This window comes from Syngnathus scovelli, chromosome 1 (assembly GCF_024217435.2).
Source record: "Syngnathus scovelli strain Florida chromosome 1, RoL_Ssco_1.2, whole genome shotgun sequence".
Classification (NCBI taxonomy): Eukaryota; Metazoa; Chordata; class Actinopteri; order Syngnathiformes; family Syngnathidae; genus Syngnathus; species Syngnathus scovelli.
This window is the reverse complement of record NC_090847.1, coordinates 23716189-23739935: the sequence shown is the minus strand read 5'-3', so window position 1 is coordinate 23739935 and position 23747 is coordinate 23716189. Positions and strand designations below refer to the sequence as shown.

The 23747-nt window shown below is 41.8% G+C and overlaps 1 protein-coding gene across 3 annotated transcripts in view; it reads left to right on the top strand.

Moving 5' to 3' along the window:
* LOC125965703 (protocadherin-1) overlaps positions 1-23747 on the top strand; it is a 79701-nt gene that overhangs the window by 1569 nt on the left and 54385 nt on the right. For all 3 annotated transcript variants that reach the window (XM_049733955.2, XM_049741579.2, XM_049757116.2), the window contains exons 2-3: positions 2962-3775; positions 7940-10123. In XM_049733955.2, the coding sequence (XP_049589912.1) occupies positions 2966-3775; positions 7940-10123 (2994 nt within the window). In that variant the 5' untranslated portion in view covers positions 2962-2965. The remainder of the gene's footprint in view (positions 1-2961; positions 3776-7939; positions 10124-23747) is intronic.

The window sequence follows — 23747 nt, the reverse complement described above, 5'->3', positions numbered from 1 at the left end:
TTGTATCTAGGACCTATAAAGATATTCCGGCGTGTGTTGAAGCCTTTGAATTTGTTATAGAAATAATGCAAAAATGGTTCACATGAGATGCCTAAAACTTGAAGACTCAAGCCTTGAGTATCCATGTTTAGAAGTATTTACCAAAGAAAATGTTTGAATTATACAAATTAAGCTGATTTTGAGGTGGTACGTGTCCAGCGTTCCGAAAATAAATGTTCTGAAAATTTTGCATGTTTTGAAGATGATTTTGTCACAGGAATAAAGTGATAAGGAGGTATAATAGGAATAGGAATAAAATGCTAAATATTAAAGTTTACTAAGTGTACTAATGAGTGAATGTTGGGGATATTAAGGATGGTCGTGCGGAACCCATAAATGTGAACATTTCCAGAAGGATCCACATGTTGAAAAGCCTGGGCATTTTTTGGGAGTATATAAATGCACCCTTAAACTAGATTTCATTGTGTGGGTAAAATATTTATAAATGATAAGAATTAAAGCAGTTTCAATTTACTGCTGAGCAGGCTTTTCATTACTGTGCATTCTCATCGGGATACACAAGCACCAAATTCACTTCCAGCCTCTCAATAGCAAATTTTTTTTCCGGGTGGGAGGGGTCATTTTAAAAATGATAAGAATTATTCAAGGAGGGGGAGTCCTTTTAAAAATGATAAGAATGAGAAAGTTATAATTGGGTCCTTATACTGCTATCCCCAGGCCTTGAAGAACTTGTGTTATCCTTTATTATCTGTCTTTGAAACACACAGACTCTTGTAAGTGGATTTAGAGTTTCAGTGTGTTTATCCGTGCGTGTGTGTGTGCGTGTGTGCGCCCGTGTGTAAGTCAGAGGCGGCGAATCCGGTCTCTCCGGTTCTGCTGGAGGAGCAAGAAAGCGCGTGAATGAAGGAGGGTTTGGCTTGAGACTATTTACATGCACAGCGCACAGTTTGCGGCCTACTCAACTTTGACCTCCTTCCCTACATCCTGTCAAGTAGGCCGCCAACCTCATGACACACACTCACACAAATGCGTGTGTGCGTCTGGTTATTGTTTTCCTCCTGACACCTGTCAACGCAACGTGTCGGGTATCTCCCAGAGTGTGACTCAAACATGTCCAGGAAGTAGACATGTCCACGCCATCTCTCATAAACATCTACATCCCTCATGAAAGATGATTCAGTGTGTAACCTTTGCCCTAGCACGTGTGTGTTTATATATACGTGTGATTTACTTTTATTCTTTCAACAAGTTAACACCTGCCACCAAGGTTTTATTTTATTTTTTTTTGCATGATGCATTCAGGTGACTTGCCAAAAGTGGCAATATTTTTATTCTGTTTTATTTTCCTCGTCCTCAACCTTGAATCTGATTCTCCATCTTGTTGGTTTGGTTTGAACATGAAAAAGTCATATGACTTTGGATTTACTTTCATTTTATTTCATGAAAAGTTGGCATTTTTAACACGTATCACGTAAAGCACAACGTAAACTGGCTACTGTAGATTACTGTATGTCAATAGATGTGCGTGCGTGTGTGTTAATCTGCATCAAACAATAGAATGTGAATGGAGTCATTAGTGTAATCCCTTTTGTCATGCGCCCTAGCTGGACCCCCCCACACACACACACATGCACGCACGCTTGCAGACACGCACTCTCACATTTCCGCTGTGTGTCTTTTGTCTTGTAGTAGCTTTGTCAAACAAAACTAAATCGACTTGAATACTAGACCTGTGTAAAGTACCGTGATGCCGATGCTGAACGTCGCATGGCAAAACACAAAAACCTCATTAAAAGTTGCAGACGACAAACTTTTGAAAAAGTAAATGTTCGTAAAAACATTTGAAGTCAATTTCATCCAACTTTTTAGGACAAGAACAAGCAAACATCTTAAAATCCAAACAAGCCTTCTTGTTTGTTTTCTTTACCAGACCACCATTTCCATCACTTTTGCAATTGTGATGAATCCCTCAAGGATAACAAGTTTCAAAAATAGCTTTTAGTCTCTCATGGATTGCATAACTTTTTGACATAAGCATGCTGTGACATTTGTGACTTTTGTGTTTTGAGGTCATGAGAAGTTTGTTTTATGTCTCACTAAATTCCAGCCGCGGCATTCACATGCTCTTTGCTGACATGCGCGTGTGTGTGTGTGTGTGTATTCACACGCACTCTGAATATGTGTGTCTATTTGCTTTTCATACTTTCCCACATTGATGTTTCCTCAGAATGGATCAAAGCAAAATAAATAAATAAATAAATAAATACAATAACAACAGAAATCTTGGGAAAGATTGTTTTAAATTAAGAGCTAGCTCGTTGCTTATTGTAGCATTACGTACTTCAAAGAGATGATCAAATCCTTTTCTCGTCACACATTCGAGAAGTACAAGTTATAAAGTAAGAAGACAAACTCGATCACAGTACACAATAGAACCAGAGTGACAACTACGTATACATGAATATCATGTTACACCATGTATGTACTGTTTATGTAGACAAAAAGCAGCGGCGGCCATACATGAACAAAACATGCATTTCACAGTTGTGACGTCAGACACATAATCATCGTAACGCATCGGATGACAAGGTGACACAATTTGAGTGATTGCGGCGTTTCCACGGTAACGAGTGAGTGTGAAATGCCTTGGCGATCAGTGGACTATTTACCGGTTCTCAAAGAAAACACACACACTCATTCACAGCCAAATGGAAGTGTGTGTGTGTGTGTGTGTTTGTGACACAGCAGGGAGGCAACATGAGTGGCCAGCAGCAACAGGCTGAGCATTTGCTGCTCTTTTGCTGACTTGAAATAGAAGAATTAGAACACTTGGCTCTCCAATAACCTCACTTGTTCTTTGTATGTAACGTGTACACAGCTCAAACAACGTTACCGCGGCGCAGAGTTAAAGTTGTCTTCCACCCTCTGGTCTAAACGCTTTTCCACTTTTTTGTCTTCCAGATTAATGGCGGCCCCAAGGCGGCACTTCCTACTCTGCCTGGCGGCGGCACTCCTGTCGTGGTGCAACGCCATCCCCACTGACATCCTTTACCGGGTCCTGGAGGAGCAGCCGCCCAACACCCTGGTGGGCAGCCTGGCGTCGGACCAGGGGCTCCCTGACAGCGGGCACCTGTACAAGCTGGAGGTTGGCTCTCCCTACCTCCGCGTAGACGGGAAGACGGGCGACATCTACACCACCGAGATCTCCATTGACCGCGAGACCCTCAAGGACTGCCGCAACCTCTTTGATGATGACAAGTGTTACCTGGAGTTCGAGGTGTCCATCACGGACATGGTGAAAGGCATCGGATCAGGGCCTCGCCTCATCGAGGGCCGCATCGAGGTTCTGGACTCCAACGACAACACGCCCCAGTTCTCCTCACCCATTCTCACCCTGTCTATCCCTGAGAACACCCACGTGGGGGCTCTGTTCTCCATCCCCATGGCGACCGATCGTGATGCCGCTAGTAACGGCGTGGCCGAATACTCCCTGAGCACAGGACCCGACGCCGAACACCTCTTTGGACTGCAGGTGGCGGTGGACACGGACGAGAAGGTGCCCCAGCTGGTTGTCATGGGGAACCTGGACCGTGAGAAGAAGGACTCGTACGACCTAAACATTCGCGTGGTGGACGGTGGGCGGCCGCCCAGGGCCAGCAGCGCCCTGCTGAGGGTGGTCGTCACCGACCAGAACGACAATGCCCCAACGTTTGAGAGAAGTCACTACGATGCTGAGCTGGCGGAGAACAGCCCGCTGGGACACTCGGTGCTGCAGGTCAGTAGAATGGAAAAAGTAGAGTACAAAAAGTGAGATTTTTGTCATTTCTTTTCACCATTGTTGAAGTCCTGCTAAGTTTTGTCACGGTCTCCCACGGTACTGTGGGAAGATAGGTTTGCTGAGTCCCAAAGACTCAAAGGTGCACAACGGTTCAGCTTGCGGTTTACCACGAATGCTGTGCATTCCTTCCAGGCCTCGCACATTCTGATGTAGTCCCTCATGTTTCTCACGATCTTTCAAGACTTACCACGGGTGAAATGTAGACGTCGGGTAGCTGTGGAGGATGATTGTGGCCCTGGAAGAGTCTAATCAAGGTCCCTGTCGCATCCGCCTCCAGCCGCTGACTTTGTTCATGTTCGTTCTTTTGCACAGTGACACATATTCCCGTGTGGTAGCAAGTGTGACATAAAAATGGCGTCAGACATCTTTGTTTCCCATTCCGTGCCGGTATGTTTCACGCAGAAACATGGGGAAAAGCTTCCTTTTTATGGGCAGCGTGAAAGGGGTTTTAGATGTGTGACAAGGTCTGTCGTGAATTATTGTAGTAAAACTCCTTGCAACACAGAAGAGCCAAAGAAGTGATCGTGATTTCACACAGCCATCTTGGGCTATAGATTCTGCAAATTTGGTGTACGAGAGCATTTTTTACACCGCAGAATGGTCGGACTGTAATTTGAACTGTCAATTTTGGTCGGAAGTGGTCCCTGCTTCCCAAGTTGGACTTCTGCCGCTGAACATACCCGTTTTATCTTCCACACTGTCACAGACTTGCGACAGTCAGGATTTGCCAAGGTGATAAATTCCATGTGAGTCACCCATAAGATAGCCTTGTTAGCATGTGACGTAGCGCTAGTGAAGGAGGCAATTGTTGGCATGTCGACTTCAGTCAAACATTAACTGCGGCTTCTGGGAAGAGCTTTTTTTTTTTTTTTTTTTTACTTCTGTCTAGCTGATTCTGTAACAAACCTCCCCATCACTGTGAGCGGTCACAGCCAATCAGGGATTATCTATTGCTATTATTGAAAGCGATGCTTGTCACGTAACACCTTTTCAAATAAATGCGGCTAAATGTGAAACATGTTGATTAAAAAAAAAAAATTACAACCCAACCTTAATTAATAACACCCCCCAAAGTTTCATTTCCATGACAAACCATTTTGAATCTTAATTTCAGATATGGAAGTATGCATCTGATTGTAGATTTCCTGATATGATTCAATTAATGGTTTAATGAATCCACCTATCCTTAGACAGATTTTAATGTGGAGGTAGCAAGCTTTATTTGAAAAGAAATGTAAAGGAATACAGTTTGACAGAAAAACAAGACTATGAATTAGCGACACACTTTTTGCCTACTCTGTATATGCAATCCAGATATTTTCTTAGAGTTTACGTCGCTTAAACAACCCCTTGGCATTCTCTCTTTCTTGATCAACAGGACAAGTCGCAATTGACCTCATTCTTTGTTACTTGTGTGCTTTTGAATCCAGAAAATTTTTTAGCACCTTCAAATGATGGGCTGTAATTGATTGTTTCCAGGCATTGACATTTTCTGATCCTTAGTTGCTGTTGTCCTTTTCAAAACTAATCTTGTAGTAGTCATTTGACATGGGAGGTTTTTAGATAAGGTCCGCTGCATCTTTTCTCTGACAATCAATACAAGACGGACGACTCGCAATCTCTAAATCCCGGTAACAGGACGTTGAATCGCGTACGTAAAAAGTCAAGTTGCCTTATTAGTGGTCAAGCGAAGACAATCGACTACAAAAAGAAATGTGAGCTAAAGCGTCAGAGCGGGTCACGTTGGTTAATTGTTAGCGTGGAAGACAAACGGCGCTTCTGTCGGCCGTTTGCTCGTCGGCTCGATAGGCAATCCTGCCCCGAGCTGTCAATAATTTACAGGCCGCTCGGTGAAACGCGGCGCTCCTTAAAGCCTTCCCGCCTGGAAAGCAAATCAATGGGCAGGAGAAATGATCTTTTCTTCAGCGCTAACCGCTGGCGACTGGAATCAGCAGCTTCCGACTGTCGGCTTTCACTCGGCAAGGGGCAAAGAAGATTTTGATTAGGAGGTCGGATGAACCTCCCGTCTTGCTCTTACAAATGCCTCGAGGATTCTGCGGAGCGAAGCAACCTTTCACGCCCTGACGTTGCTTTAAAAAGAGAACACGGCTGCTGAATTCATCTTTTTTTTATTAACATGAAATAGAAAGAAAAGACACACTAACGTCTTCCAGTTTGAGCTCCAAAGTTAAAGATGAGTTGAACTTAACTGGACGTGCCAATACAACCCTTGGACATTCAATCATACTTTTAAGCAACAGTGTTTGTGGTTAGGGATAAGATTAGTGGGGGAGGCTTAATGGTTGCTCAAGATCAGGAGGTTTGGTAGTGGTAGACATTAAGGGGTCAAGGTTAGCAGCAAGGTTTATGGCTACTTGGGTTTAGGATTGGGCTTAGGTTCCGTGAGTCCGCCTGAGGGTTTTAGTATAGGTCAAGACAGTGCGTGTCTCAACCGTTCACCCCACTCATATGATTTGTGCTACGAACTTGGGCCTTTCTCAGCTGCATAACATTTGTATAATGTTTCAATCCTTTTTGAGGATGGCAGACCCCAGAATGAAGAAAAGAGACGTACCGTGTTGCTACAATGATGTAAGAGTGTCTCACTTGCCAAGGTGAATTTCTGAGCATGTCTGTATCAAGTACCGCTTTCCAGTAAATATTTATTGAGGCTTGTGTGTGTGCGTGCATTTGTGTGTATTATAGTTCGGGGTTAGGCTTTAGGTGGATTTGTCACTTAGGGTAGAACGAAAATATGTTTAGAAGATGAAGAACCTTTTTAGGGAATAACTCCCATCATAACGCTCACTTATGCCAAGAATCAAAGTGCACTTCCTTGAGTTTGTATACTGACCGTGTTTAAAAATTCTCTTAGTTGAAAAAAAATAGCGTTTGTTCCCCCATGTCAAAAGTCTGATTAAGACTTTTATTTATCCTGACAGGTGTAGGGTATTGTTCTAAAAATAATAACATTAACGTGCACTCATGTAGCCATCTTATTATTTTCCATGAAAAGGAAGTATTAAAAAGACAAACACAATTCTTCTAATGATCTCCAAAGATGAATGAACGTTATGTGCCAGGACAATTGGACATTCAGAGCAGCTCTTGTTTTCCTAATCAAACTTGCTTTATTTGGCTGAGTGAATGCGTATCACAAGCGGCTATGATGGGTCCTCCCTTCCCGCTGCTAATGTTCCCAAGTGGAGGCTGTGCTTTCGTCCTATTAAGAAGAAGAGCATTAACATTCATTTGTGTCCGTTAAAGGGCAATGAGCCGCCGCCTGTCTCAATGATTCTAGCTTCCAGCTGGACCGAGGGGAAATATTTTTAGCGGTAACTTAGCTAGTCGCTGTCTCTCTTTATAACTTTTTGCGAGGGAGTAAGACGGAAAATAATCTGACTAATACGTCTGGTGTCATGAAAGTCTGTTGGACTCTTTAGTTGAACTAACATGTCCAGTAAAATGTTATGTTGGAAATTGCTTGATCGTTATGGTCAGAGTTTGTTAAGGTTATTTATTCGTGCGAGTTTGGTGGATTAGGATAAAATTGGCTTATATGTAAGGTTAGTAGGTTAGGTTGGGGGTCAGATTTAGAATTGGGGTTAAAGTTAATAGGTTACTCTTTGGGTTAGTCAGTGGGCTAGGGCTTCAACCGAGGTTTAGGTGTTAAGGGTTTAGGTTAAGGTAAAATCTGAGTGATTATGGGATTGGCTACATCTGGAGATTAGCGAGAACGAGTAAGGAAAGGGTTTGGGTTTATGTTTAGAGTTAATGGTGTAGGGATGATATTTGTGTAGGTGTATAGTTAGGTTTAATAAATTAGGTTAGAGGTCAAGTCTAGGATTAGGGTCAACGGTAAAATTTAGTGGGTTAGAATTTCAAGTAAAGGTTGGTGGGCTAGGCTAATTAGCAGGGTTAGGAGTGGAGTTATGGATATGGCGAAGGTTAATTAGCTGTCATGGTTTATGGGTTGAGTCATTGGTTAGGGGTTATTATACTACTTATTTGGTAATGTCTTCAAATGTTTTCATGGTTCTGTCATTTGGGACTCAAGTGGTGAGCCTTGAAAGGGTAAACGCATGTTGTCTGTCTTTTCAGGTCCGCGCCAACGATGCTGACACGGGCACCAATGGCGAGATCGACTACAGCCTGCACCAGATGTCCGAGGCAGTCCAGAGACTTCTGCGCATCGACCGTTCCACGGGAATCATCTATGTCAAAGGCATGGTGGACCGTGAGGAGGAGAGCATTCTCAAGTTCTTCGTTGTGGCCAAAGACCGCGGGCCAAACTCTAAGAGCTCCAAAGTCCTGGTGACCGTCAAGGTCCGGGACCAGAATGACAATGCTCCCACTATCGAGATCCGCGGCATTGGCCTAGTAACTCACCAGGATGGAATCGCTAACATCTCAGAGGACATGCCGGTGGGCACTGCTGTGGCGTTGGTCCAAGTGTCGGACCGTGACGAGGGGGAGAATGCGGTGGTGACGTGTGTGGTAGCCGGTGATGTCCCATTCCAGTTACAGCCTTTGGGTGAGTCCAGCAATGACCGTAAAAGGAAATACTTCCTGCAAACCACCACGCTGCTGGATTACGAGCGAGTGAAGGATTATAGGATTGAGATCGTGGCAGTGGATTCCGGCAACCCCGCTCTGTCTAGCACCAACTCCCTAAAAGTGCAGGTCACTGACATGAATGACAACACACCCATTTTCTCCCCAGCCATTGTGGAAGTTGACTTTGCTGAAGGGAACCAGCCTGGTGACAAGGTGCTACAGGTGCTGGCCGCTGATGCTGACAGTGGCAGTAATGCTGAGCTGGTCTACAGCATTGTGGAGCGCTCATCCACCGCTCTCTTTGAAATTGACGGCAGTAGCGGCCAGATTCGAGTAAAGAACCTGTTGGATCGTGAGGAGAAAGAGCGCTACGAGTTTCGTGTGGCGGCAGCCGACAAAGGCGTCCCGAGCAAAACTGGCACAGCAACAGTGGTAATTAACGTCCTGGACCGGAACGACAATGACCCTAAATTCATGCTGAGCGGTTATAGCTTCTCCGTCATCGAGAACATGCCACCACTCAACCCCGTGGGGGTGGTCACCGTTACGGACATTGACAAGGGCGACAATGCCAGAGTAAAGCTGTTTGTTGAGCCCGACAATGGCAAGTTTGTCATCCAGAATGGCACTGGAAACATTTTGTCCAGCATCTCCTTCGATCGAGAGAAGGAAAGCACCTACACCTTCCAATTAAAGGCGGTGGACGCCGGTGACCCCCCTCGCTCCTCCTATGTGGGCGTCACCATCAATGTACTGGATGACAACGACAATGCCCCTTATGTCACCACACCTGCCAACTCATCCTACACATACCTGAGCCCTGTCACCCCATTGGAGACCCTCGTGGCGGTAGTGGATGCTGAGGACTTTGATTCCGGACCTAATGCTGAGCTGGACTACACCATCACTGGGGGTAACCCCTTTGGACTCTTCCATATTTCGCCTACCACGGGGGAGATCACACTGGCGCAGAAATTCACCGGCAAGCACAACGGGCTGCATCGGCTGGTGGTTCAGGTTCGGGACAAAGGCAAGCCACGCCGTCACACAACCGCGCTGGTACATGTCTTTGTCAATGACACCAAGGGGAATGTGTCAGTGATTGAGGCTCTGGTGGGGCACAGTTTGTACACCCCCCTGGACCGGGACATCGCAGGGGACCCCAACTATGCCCTGGCGCAGCGTAGTAACATCCTGTATGGAAGCCTGGCCGGAATCGCCGGTGTTATCCTGGTCATTGTGGCCGTGGTGGTCATCCGGCACAGGCTCCAGAAGGACGCAAAGAGCGGATACCAAGCGGGAAAGAAAGAGAGCAAAGACCTGTATGCCCCCAAGCAGGGACCCAAAAACTCCAAGGGCAAAAAGAGCAAGAAAGGCAAAGCTCCCAAACCGGCCAAACCTCTGGAAGATGATGAGGAGGCCAGCCTCCAGAAGGGCCTCAAGTTCAACCTCATCAACGAAGCCGTAAGCGACAGCCCCCGAATACATCTGCCCCTCAACTACCCGCCGGGTAGCCCCGATCTGGGGCGCCACTATCGCTCTAACTCGCCGCTGCCATCTATCCAACTTCAGCCCCAGTCGCCCTCTGCCTCCAAGAAGCACCAGGCGGTGCAGGACCTCCCTGCTACTAACACCTTCGTGGGCACGGGTGACAACAACTCCACAGGCTCCGACCAATATTCGGATTACAGCTACAAGGCCAACCCGCCCAAATACAGCAGCAAACAGGTAGGCCACTACGCAAATGCGCCCATGTACCAGCGGGACATCTATTGGACCGATGGGGTGTGGTAGTTTGGCCCCGGGAAAGTACGTAGACCAAAGTTGCACTCACCGAACCTAGGGTCCCCTTGCCACCACGTTCATCTTCATTTTTTCTTTTTTTCCGTTTGCTTTGGTTTCCCTTCATTTTTTTCTTTCACCCTCCACATGGACATCATGAAGGATGCGGAATAGACCATATAAGTGAACCCTACTGAGACATTTTGTTGCTTAAACTACAAAAAGGGGCATTTGAAACTTGCCGTGGGTCTAGCCTTACTATGCTGTCTTGTTTATTTTCACTTTTGCGTTCATTGAAGGAGCTTTTGCCAGCATATCCTTACGAGTGTCGACTTCTCACGCAGACGACATCCCGGTTCAGCGTCTATTTGACAAAGCACCACTGTGAAACCCTCACTTTAATTTTTTTTTGTTTTTGAGTTTTCAGTTTATTTGTTTTTGTATCGTGGAGAGATTTCTATTGGTATTGGACCCGTCCAGCATGTTTTGGTAGAAGACATTTTTAAAAAGTTAGGAAGGTCCTTCAGTTGATGGTTGTCACAATCAGTCAAGCTCCCGAAAAGATAAAAAGTTTGCACAGACTCTCGGTGGGTAATGTTGGCCTTTTTTTTTATTACCCACGGTGCCTTGTTCTATTTAATGTCCTCGGTGTGTCTGTGTGTGAGTGAGACGTTGTTCTTGGCTTCATGTCCACGACTGGCTGTCAAAAGTAGTGTTACAAGAACAGTAACGGACAATCCCAGGTCGAGATACTAAAAAAAAAATCTTCTTTCAAAGGTCAAGATTTGCGCCCTTTCAGGTGAGATTTCTGATTGAGCCTAAAATGCACTAGTACGTTTACAGGTGAACTTTATTTGACCTTATTTAATTTTACTTGTATGCCTTTCTGTGAGTCTTCCAGTCTCATGGATAAAAGCTGCCAATTACACCAAAAGCTCAGTGGCTGGTTTCCACAAGATCAAATCAAACTGACCTTTCAAGGTCATTTGCATTTCAAGTGAAAGCCTGAAAAATAATCTAGAGTGACAAAATTTGGCAAAACTTTGTATATTAGTTGCCAGATGTGCCACAAGGCTGTGAAATCGGAGTTAGCCCGTTCGCATTAAATCGTAGTCTCGTTTCTTTACTGACACACCCTGTAAATGCAGAACGCTATATTACGTGTGTGTTTCACTGTATGATCCTCATCTGCTGTTGGTGTTGACGACACATGCACAGGCAAACCAAAGACGCGCAACACACATAAACATACACACACTTTGCACTCAGTTTAAATGATTTACACCAGTGTTCTTCCTCTTCTTGTTCTCTGCTTAAACTTCATGTACATACAATGTTTGTATCATTCTTTATTTGTTGTTGTTTTTTTTAAAAATCAAGTTAAAAAGCATATTTCATTTCAATAAACATGCTTCAATGTGATTGTGGCGCTCCGTGCTTGCTTTCACTCATTGCTTGATTATGACGAGGACGATGATGGTGGGGATGATGACGAAGAGGATGATAATGGTGCACATTTCCATCTTTCACAAATGGAGATCAAATGTTTTGCATATGGGGGTCACATTAAACATGGTAGTGATTTAGTGATTTTTTTTCATCTTAAGTTAAGGCTCTCATTAATGTTTATTTGAGTAAGACATCTACGTAATCATTCAATTGGCTGCTCGCAATAAAATAAATAGAATATATTTGAAATATATTAGAATATACAGTTTCATGCCCTACGTGTTTCTTTTTATTCATCCCCTCAAAAGAATTTTTGAAATTAAGATATGCATGATAGAGGTCAGAATGGTGAAAAAGATTTTGAAAAGCTTAATCTTAAAAAAATAATATTTGAATAGGGGGTTGTAGACTATTAAAAAGAGAATTTGTGTGGGCACAACAAAAACTAAGATGCATTTTTTTTTGTTCTATTCATATTAATAAGGGGGGTAATAAATACTTAAAGCTACAAACCCAAAACATTTTATCTCCGTAAGTGTCACGCTTTCATGTTGCATTTCACACACAGGGATGTCACATTAGCAGTCGGACGCGGTGCTTCCTGCCTGAACATTGAACCGTCGCCACAGCAACATGATGACTTGTGTGTATGTGCGGGCATGTGTGTGTGTGTATTAACTCAGTCACACATACACATGTGACATAGTTAGCATGGTGATGTGTCTTTTTGGGTGCGTGAGGTCACTTCAAGACTTCAAGACAAGGTTGAAAAAATGTGCTCAAGAACCCTTACTTTGTCTTGTACACTTTTACAACTTGCTGTCTTTTTAAACGAAAACGTTGTGTAATCATCCCACGTTTACCACTGCGTGGTTCGGCATTGTAATGAATCAGATTTACCATTGCCTTGAAACTTGGACCAAATTTACTTTCTGGAAAAAGTTCAACCTTGGAACTTAGAACCTACGACACAATAGAACCAACACACATGCTAACATTAGCTTAGCTTGGTGCTATGCTCACAGCTTCCTCTTTGATAAAATGTAAACAATGTACTTCAGTTGTGTTTTTTTAACATGTCTCCATGCAACAGATGCGTTCAGTGTGGTGTGTTTTTTTAATCACCAGTTTCATGCGGTCAGGCCATTGTGGAGTCAAGAAGCACGAGCGAGAAGTTTTTAGCATGTCGCTAGTCAATTGTTGTTTGACTGCACGTCCTAACATGTTTGATTGACAGATGGTGTGTATTGTCATCCACAATGGTTTCTTTATGCGGCTCACTTTTATCTTACACTCAATGACCTAACAAACAAACAACTTTTACCTGAAGAACATACGTTTTCTTATCGAGCCTAGAGACAACAACATGTTGACCATGACAATGACGAAGAATGCCTTACGCCTTAGAATTAACCTTACAACTTAACCCTAACCCTTACATACTAGAGCTTATAGTAATTTACAACTCTTTACACCCCAGGACCAACATCTCTTCACATTCTAAGACAAATCCATAATATAAGAAACATTGTTATATTAACACGTGCCTGTGTGTGTGCTTGCATGTGTGTTGCCACCTGCTCCAAACAACACAGGCGAAATGAAACAATGTTTTTTATTCAATTTGTTCAGCAGCATGCTAGCGTGTTTTTCCAATCTGAGAACACAATCGGCCACTTAATGTTAGCTTTGGACGCAAAAACAGTACATGTCACAAACTAATGTTGAAAAGAACCATGTGTGTGTGCAAACTAGAAGCACCCCCCCTTAAAAAAAAGCTTGCATGTTAGTCTATGTCAGAAGTAAGGAAAAGTACTGGACCCCTTGAGGGCACTAAACACGTTAGCGTGCGCCGGTATCAGTGTTAGCAGGTGTTAGCCTTCTGCGGAGGTGGAGGTCAGTGCACCGATGTACCTGTAGGTAGGGTTTAAGGTCAGAAGCGGTCCAGCTGCTCCATGTGCTTGTGCAGGAGAACACACAAGCAGCAACAATATACAACACAAAAGGAAAAACAGCAAGAAAAAAAAACTCGCATGAAGGATTGGCATTTAAGTTGTGCTTTGTTTGTCAGATGCTAACATGCACCAGAGACAAGTTGTTAGTCACGCGAGCTAATCTTGATTCTAATCTTGCTTTGTCTTTTTTTTTTTTTCAGGGAAAACAACTGTAATTTTATGAGGTTTAGTAATTCCTTTGGGAGGAAAAAATGAGGCACTCTCTGAGAACGCAGATAAAAAAAAAACAGTAATCTTGTTGAAGACCGGTCTATTTTTAGAAACAAGTTTTCCTGTTGGTTACCAGTGAAGGACCTCTTTGATGCTCTCACATGGCAATCCACAAACTTGTCGCTTTTTCCATCAACACAGTCACATTTTGTTTTCCTGACACGCCACCGTGATTAAAGATATTTAGCTGCAAGCTAATGGTGACAAAAAATAGACTGACCCAAGCGAGTGACTACCAACAACAAAACAAAACAGCTCCAGTCACGCTAACATGCTAACAGACTAATAACACGCTAAACTAAGCTTATCTAAACTAATCTTATTTCTGAGTAAGGAGAAAAAGGGTCATAAATGTAAAGGAAAAGTCAAATCTTACAACAATATTTCTTTTTTTTTTTTTTAAATGAAAAAGACAATATAATGGTAATTCTCAATTTTCATATTTTCATGTTTTTAATGAGTGGTTGTACTGTGACTTTTGAGTGGACAAAACAATAAAGTTTTTGTCAATTTAATGAGTTTGTTAGTACAAAGCAGACATCTTTCGGTGGCTTTGCTCTGTTTGACATTATGGCACAATGGCACTGGTGCCTTACACAAGGACACTCGTCAAATTTTAAGGCTAAAAAAAACAGATTGACCTGCTTGCTAGTGTCTCCTGAACAAATAATGTCATTATCTGTAAACCACTCTTACATATCTTTTATTTTGCTATGTTATTCACCAGAATGTTTACGCTGTGCAACACCTCTGCAACATGAAATACATGAACATTCCAATACCTGCATTTTTCTGCATATTATAGACATTTTTTTTAATGGGTTACTTTTTTTTTTCTGTTTGCAGGCTGACATTACGCAAAACTGGCAAGCATTAGCAAGCCATCATGTAACTTGCAGGATTAGTTAGCAGCAGCATTTAAGGAGCACTTTAGCTGGCTCTTAACATTTGCGTGTGCGTGCGCCAACATCTGCTCTTTGCTAATCCAGCATTTGACCTCACATCTTCATTTCCTTTTTTTTTTTTCTTTTCCTGATTTGAATTTAGAAATGTTTCGAGAATCTTCCGTGGTCGAGTGAAGCCGAGCTGTTAAAATCCGAAATCTGGAAAATACATTACCAAGAGAATGAAAGACGAGAACAAAATATATGGAAATGTCAGGATTAGCATCTGGCCGTAATCTTTCAGGATGTTAGCGAAGGATTGAGGTCGCCTGTTAACTCACACATTCCCATCGTTTACATAACTTTAACATTCAAATGTCTTGCACAGTTAAGACAGATTTGAATTTTTCAAACAAAATTTTAATCTTATGCGGTTATTTTCTAGGGAAGAGAGCTGTTTGTGGTAAAATACAGTCAATTTTGATAGAGAAATGGTAGATCTTATTTCCTGGAAAAGGGGTATTTTTGTTAGATTTTTTTTACTATATGTTCTATTATCTACTATTATTACTATTTTTTATTTTTACTAGAAATTATAACAGTATTTATTTAAATTAACACGTTTCATTAATAAATTAAATAAATACATAAATAAATAATGTTTCACAATTATTTGTTTTATTTTATTTAGAGTTAGTCACTGCTATTTTGAAAAGTCACAATCTTTTGCTAAAGTATCATACTCCAATTTTTTTTATAGTTTTAGCACAAGGAGAAATATTTAGCGACAGGTTGAGTTCATCCCTTCCTTTCATTTGTTCTTCTTTTTGGTTTCTTCCTTCTTCCTGTTTTTTAACCTTTCTTCTCTTTTTTTATTCTTTCAAGAAAGAAAGATCTTATATTGTGCTTAAAGTTATGCATTTTTTTTCATTTGAATAGAAATAAAAATGCAAACTACCAGTAATAAAATTGTATTTGTAATAGAAATGAAAAAAAAAACTATAGGAAATGTATCATCAAGAAAGCAACCTATAATCATGGAAAAACAAGTCATATTTTTCAAAAACAAAAAAGTCGCATAATGTTGACTTGGAGTCTGGCATCCACACATCAAAATAAGAAAAGAAGACGTTAAAGAAGTCTGGGATTAGTGTCTGAGCATAATCTGCCCCAAAAATTAGCGACGGATTGAGGTCATCACTTCCTGTCACTTGTTCTTCTTCTTGGTTTCTTCCTCTTTTGTTAATTGTTGTAAATTTCCCGAAGGTTTTGTGTTCAAAGGCACACCAAATCCTCCATGCAAGCTGCCAAACACGAATCAACAAAAGTCTTGTGTTGTCTGTGTGTATGTGCATGAGTGTGTGTCTCTCTCTCCTCAATACATTGTCATTTCAAACAAAAAAAAATCTCTTTTTGACTACATGATTTAGACTTACATCTAACACGAAAACACTATAAATATATAGTATATATGTACATGTATGGTAAATATATAGTTTTGTATAAATAAATAAAAAATGTGAGCACAAAAAGAAGTTTTTTATATAGGACGTTCGTTTTACAAGGCAGTAAAAATAATCTGATGTTGTGTAGTTTATTTAAAAAAGAAACATAAAATTAGATCATTCTTAATACTTAACTCAAGTTACCTTTTTCCCATGTGAAAGTTTATCACTTCCCTTTTTCACTTTTGCCACCTTTTGTACAATTTTTCTTTCTGTTGCACCTGAAGTGTTAGCGATGTACAAAAGGTGATGATGGGCCTTTGACAGAGTGACGACTGAAATGTATTGACCTAGCCGTTACCATGTTAGCATACTGCTTGAGGCGGTATATGTCGCAATGGCAACATTTTAAAAGCTTTCTTCACGCCTCCCTGCTCCGATAGACAATGTGATTGCTGGAAGGCATTCTGGGTAGTTGTGGAAAGGTAAACTTGTTGGGATGTTTTTGTTTGAGGAATGTGGATGTTTACGTAGCTTGGCAGTTAGCGTCAGATGATTACTTAATGCTATCTAATCGACAGACACAATCTAAGTTAGCTACCGTGGCTATCAAAATTAGCGATTACTAAACTACTCCACGCTTTTCAGGGCAATAAAAGACAGATTGTCTTGACATTCTTACTTCGAATAGGTTGATGAGACCTAAGAATATGAATATTTGCCTAAATGTATCTTTAATCTAAAATTCCAAATATTTAAAAACTCATGAAAACTAACCAACCTGCTCTATGATCTAATTAAAACAAACAGAAAGGAGAAGAGTAGTAAAAATAAAATAATTATTCTTAAACTCAAATTCTAAAAACTGTAAAAGCCTTATCAGAATTAACAAGCTAATTGGCTAGCAAAGTTAATCAATTAAACTACCAAACATGTCAGCTAGCGTTAAGGATGGTTATTTAGTCTAAATTATTATCTAGAAAACTAATGAGGGTAATATATTTTGCAAAAAAAAAAAACTGAAGAGCTTTGCCACCCGCTTGCCCCCCCCAAACACACACACATACACACACACCACACACACACACACACACGCACACACACACACACACACGCATATCAATCAATGAGCATGTTTGCTGAGCTCACACTTGACTGACTGATTGACTGACCCAATTGTGCGTATTTACGTGTGCTCGCTAGTCCTCATTTTGAGCTGCCTCAATGCTAACTTATTCAAAAGCGTCGTCCTTGTCTCAGCTAAATGCTAACGAAGCGTCTTTCATGTTGCTGAGACACACCGTCCAATTCCGTATTTGGAAAGTTAAACGCACAAGACTGAAAAGTCTTTTGAGAATTCACAGAAAAGTCCCACCTGGAAACAATTCTATGTGACTTGTGACTGCCTTTAATGATCTAACTACGGCAACCAAGCTAACTGTCAGGTGATTTAAAGAACTCATTGTAGCTCATTCAGTGTCAGTCACGCTAACACCATGAAGCTAACTTTGACCTCAGTACACATTTTTTTCCACAAGAACAAATCATCACTGGAAAATATTATTTAGTCCCAAAAATATTTGGGGGTCAGGGGGCTGGGTCAGCCTGTGAAATCAATTTGACTAGGCAACATGAAATTTGGTAAACAAAAATATTAGACCTAAATAAGAGTCCTGGAATTTTACCATTTTGCTTTCAATTTGACAAAGTATTCTCAGTTGGCTCAGTTGTCCCCTACCATATGTTAAGTATTATTCAGTCCCGGAAGCTTTTGTCTGATTGCCGCTCCACAAATACTACGAGACAGATGGGCGATGCTAAATTGCAAATAGTTTGAGTTTCATTGCACGTGGGCGAAGCGCGTGGCAACTTTGGTGACTCGCCACGAAATAGAAACAGCAGAATCCGTTCATTGTAGATCGCAGCTTTAATTGCTTTTTTTCCCCCCTCTTCTTCTCTGCGCTTACAGAGAGATATTGAAGCGTCAAGGCCACCCACCCACGTTCATCTACATCTTCTTCACTTGGACGTAAAGTCACTAACAAGCACTTTTTATTTGCATTCTGCTCCGTGCAGGCAGTGAGCCGTTCGTATTTGCTGGTTCAAACGCTGCACGGCAACAACAACAAGTAGAAAACATTTACAGGGCTTGACTTGGTTCTAACCTCAAAATCCTGCTTTGACCCTCTTTTGCTGGCATGCGTGTGCGTGTGTCCCTTCATGCGTGTCGTCTCTTGGTGGTATGCACTGTGTCATCACTTAGTGACTGACAGGCAGACGACTGACAATTGACAGGATGTAGAACCGCACGTGTGTGCATATGCGTTGAAGTGTGTAATTGTTTATGTGTTGATTCAGGCTGGTGATACAGACTCAAATGCACTTTAAGGAAAAAAAAAAAAAAAGCCAATTATGCTTTTTTTGGACGAGATGAGATGTTTGACGTTGCTGCGAACTTGACTTTATGCTAATACCTTTTTTCTTTGCTGTGTCCAAAGCTCAGACTGCAAAGAAGCAACGTGACCAATATTAAGTGTTTTGATGCAGATTTGCAAGCAGGAGAGACCTCTGCCGAACAAGTACAATCTAATCGATTACAGTTCGGGGAGTAACTTGGCCAACAGTGTTGACAAGCGGGTTGAAAGGACAAACATGGCCGACTCGGCTTTCTGGGTTACTTTGGACGCATCGCTCACACGTGTCTGAACACTCGCTGGAAGAGTGTTTGGAGCCTCTGGGGGCAATCGGGGTATTGATCGCTATGTGTGTGTGTGCGCGTGTGTGCGTGTGTGTGTAATCAGCTACCAACAACACACTTTTCTGTTTAACACGCACACACACTACCAACAACACACTTTTCTGTTTAACACACACGTACACACCTAGAGTGTAGGTCAGTGTGTGTGTGTATTTGAGCCAGTGTCGATGGCGCCAGCGGCTGTGGGGTGGACTGACGCACACACGTGTCCAGACACACACACCAATCATGCTGTCACAGATAACTGATCGGCCGCAGCTTGTTGGCAGAAAATTCTGTTCTATTTTCCACGAAGGATCGTTACGTTCCCGTTGGCATGCCACGCAGTCCACAAAACTTTAGTTCCTTTGAAGTATATCAATTTGTTGTCCCTGATTTTATTTGTTGAATTTTTAATGAAAATAATCTATTCTATTTATATAGTGCTTTTCTAGGTACGCAAAGTTTGTTTGTTTTATTTAGGATGCACATTAGCTTTGGCAATGCCAGCGCTACTCTTCCTGGAGTCACTTATATAAAAGTACAGATAATGGATGGATAGATATTTTTTATGTATAAATAAGTAAAATGTATTTTATTTTTATGTTATTATGTCCTTTTTCATCTTTATTTTCCCATCTCCATCCTCACGTCCATGAGACGGACGTGCTAACCAGTGCTCCACCAAGCCGCCCACACAATGTTGTAATATTTAAAAATAGAAAAAAAATCTGTTAACATTTTTTTGGGTCTCTTCCCACAACTTTCTTTGTCTTTTCATCTCCAAGTTTGAGGTCCAAAGGTTAGCCACTAAAAAAATATCTTTGCAATTTTGAAAGTACATGTTGACATTTTTCATTTGTTTTCGAGGTGATGCTTTTACTTTAAAAGTGCAATTTGAGATGCTTGTAAGTTCAAAGGCCTTCCAGCTTGTGCGTCCAAAGCAAGTTTAGAGACTTGCAGCAAATTGAATCAAAGTCTTCCTGTTAGGGGTCAAAGGTGAGCCGCTCGCACGTGGTGCTGGTTATCCCCTGGTTAGTGCGACGACCAGTGGGGGCTGATTGATGAGGTGCTTTTTATCCTGCTAATGGACAGGAAGTGACCACCCATAACCTCTGAACTCAATCACACACACACACACTCTAGCACCATGCTGAATAATAGCACACACACACTCGCACTTTCATCTTCCCCTCGCCCACTAGGCAGGATGGGAATTATTTTTGCCGGCACTTTTGTGGCTCTTACCGCAGAGATCTCGCAGGACAAAAGACTCCGATTGGCAGCGGCGGGAACTTCTGAATACGACGGGAGCCGACGTGATTGGATGACTTGGCCTCATTTCTATAGGCCGAATCCAAATTAGAATTCGGTTTAATCGATTCAATGGATTTTCCATTTGTAGCCACGGAGGACCGTGCCAATATGCAACAACAGTGGGAAAATTCTGGGTGTTGAGATCATCCTATTTTTTTAAGTATTTTTATTTTATTTTGTCAACTAAAATACTTTTTGTACTTTTTTTTAGTTTGAGATATTTTCTTAGTTTGAATGGACTATAATAACCTTGCGCTATGAATGCGATGAAACGTGTCTCTTGATGAACTGTCAGTTTGGGCAATGACGCCCAACGAGGCAATAGAGTGGAATTGAAACCATAAATAAAATGGAAAATGTGAGCAATTGTCAATAATGAAGCTCAGGTAATTGGCAAACTCAACTGCTGGCTAATTAGCTCCTTTCAACTCTAAACTAAAAGTGTGCAAATAAATCAGCGTAATTGTTGCTAGCATCAGTGTGTGCGTGTGTGTCACATTTGACTGATTATCTAATTAGCCAAAAGCACAATTGGATCAAATTAAAGACACTATGAATGTTAAGTGTGAATGATTACCGAAACAGGACTCTGGATAAGTTGGATAAGGCAATATTGTTATTATTATTACCAGTATCATTATTATTGCTGCAAATTGTCCTTTAAACATAGTGGTGGCAGCAATCTACAGACAGGCGCTGGCTCTAATGAGGCAGCAGGAAGGATGCAGGGGCAAAGGTCACACTCACATTGAATTCCTGTCTGCAGCCGAGGGGTGAAAGGTCATCAGGCGGCGCACAGCTGGGACGACACAGACAGATTTGTCAGACTTGTGTGAGCGGGACTCTTTTAGTGGCCTTTTTGCTTCTTCCCCTGGATCCATCCCAGTCAAAATTAAAGACAGATAATTGGAAATATTGTTTCCATGACACATTTTAGTGGATGCGCTGGGAAGTTGGGGTGCGTCAACTCTGAGTTTCAGGGATGTTTGAGCACAAAGTGACAGGATGACGTTCAGCTTCCACCCTTAAACGCTCGCCGACAAGACCGACAAGGTCAGACAAACAGGAAATCTCATGGAAATGATGACCGCACTCATTTACCTATCAGCTGCTTACATTATCATGAGTGACTTCCTCACGGACTTTCTTTTCATCAAACTAGGTTTGTGTCAAGATACGTAGCTGCCACTTTGGCAGGTGGTGAAACGGATTCAGTTGAAACACAATTTCATACTTTTCAGGAATATCTGACAAAAACTTTTATTTCCTTTAAAAACAAACTTCATAATTCCAGCAGTCAAGGCCACTGAATTCATTCTGTGCTTCCATTGGCTTAACCCTTTTGGCACCTTCCACCAAGAACACTTATGATTGGCGGAGAGAGAGAACCAACTTGGCAGCTCTTGTGAAATGCAGCAAAAGTTGATTTTTAAATGACATGGCCATGAAATCTTGCCATTTTTTCCTTACTCGAATATCCGTAAATAACACCAAACCCCATTGTGGATTACAAATTGCCTGGAAGGATTAAATTCCCGGACAACCAGTTGCAGTTTGAAAGTAAGTCTAAATATCAGTATGAACAATGTTGGTGCCAAACACATAAGTGGACAACCATGGGAGGTCAGAAAATGAATGGTAGGGGGAAAAAATGTCCACTTTCCCACCATAGACATGGAAATGTCTGCTCTCATCCCCCACCCAAGTCACCCAAATGGCTCCTTTTTGTGCTCAGGCATTTGTTTTTCAACAGAAGGTTTTGTTCCTCTACCTCCTCCCACAATTGTCCATTTTAAAACTAATAGCAGCTTTTACACCCCAAGCTTTGTGAATACCACATCTCAATAGTAACAGCAGTCATTTAGAATGTATACATAACAATGTGTACATGCATGTATTGAATACGTATTGCTTTCTATTGAAAGGGTGAACAGGTGAAGCAGCAGGGGAGCACTTGATGACCCCATCTTCATCATCCTCTTCACCCTCCTCTTCCTTCTCAGTAGGGGGGACGCAGGGTACAAAAAAAATGACCAAGCAAACCAGAGAAGCTTTATGAGGGTTTTTTTCAGTGGGAGGAAGAGGCCAACTGTGAACAATCGAGCTAAACTTGAAAGCACACACGCGGAAAAAACAGTAGTTAACATACAGGCCAGTAATCTTGATTTTGAAGGCACAACGGCAGATTTTACATGGCAACATTAAGAAGCTAAAATTTGATTGGATAAAATTATTTACAGTCCGCATGAAATGGAAGCAGTGCGGCCACTGATGCAATTTCACAGTGGAAATGTTCAAATTGAGCATGTAAATGTATGATAATGCTTCTGGTGTTGTTTAGGACTTGCTCATTCGTGTGTTTATGTGTGTGTGTGTGTGTATGTGTGTGTGACATTCCTTGTTTGAACATAAACAAATGCAGATGGATGCTTGTCAACAAACGGAAAGTTTAGCCATGTTAGTCGACATTTCAAACAATTCCCAATTTATACAGAAAGCTTCCAAAGTGAAGCATGTTGATGACTAGTTTTTTACATTTTTTATTATTATTATTATTTTTCCTGAACTCCACTACATTAGGTGTTTCTTTAAAAATTCCTGCCAATGTAATAGGGAAAAAGTTTATGCATCATAATTCGAGGTTGTATTGGCATTGGCACTCACTGGTATCGGTCTGAAAAAAAATGATATCAAATATCTCTACTTTCAATATGTGCATAAAATACTTTGGATCAACGTGTATTGAATAACACACGACAGAAAAGCGAATTGTGTGTAAGTAAAGTAGAATAGTATGATAGTGGTTGATGTCAAGCATTTGTGCACAATGTTGTGTGATGTTTGAGCGCACACACACACACAAACAAACACACACACTCACGTATAAAAACTCCATACATACGTACAAAACCCGCCAGATCATCCACCCGCGTCTAATTTTAGCTGGCGTTCGATCCCCACAGCTTGTGAGGCAGTCAATAGAATTCTCCGTTAGCCTTTGGACATCTTGTCTGAATTTGATTCCCACATCCTTCGCCAGGCCACAACACCACTTCCTCATCTTCCTCTTCATCAGCATCTTCTTCTTCCTGTTCCTGGGGTGTGTCGGAGATGAGAAAGGCTCTCAGGTTCAATACCAGCCAGTTTCTTTTAGCAAGGTTACACGGGAATAGCCCAGAAATAGCCCGAGGTCCTTTGCTACTATATGGTCGATATAGTATATTTTTTTGCTTTTGTGTTCACGCTTTGTTTGCTTTCACTTTTGTTTTGTTTCATTGTTGATACACTCTCTTGGGCGAGTCGATTGAACCGAATTTTATTGACTAAGAATTCAAAGACACACACTTTACATTTTCTTGACCTTTTTCACCAAAATTGAATTTCCGATATCAAAAGGCGCACTGGTTAGCACGTCCGCCTCACGGTTCAGAGGGTTCGTTTCCACCTCCGGTCCTCCCCGTGTGGAGTTTGCATGTTCTCCCCGAGCCCGCGTGGGTTTTCTTCGGACACTCC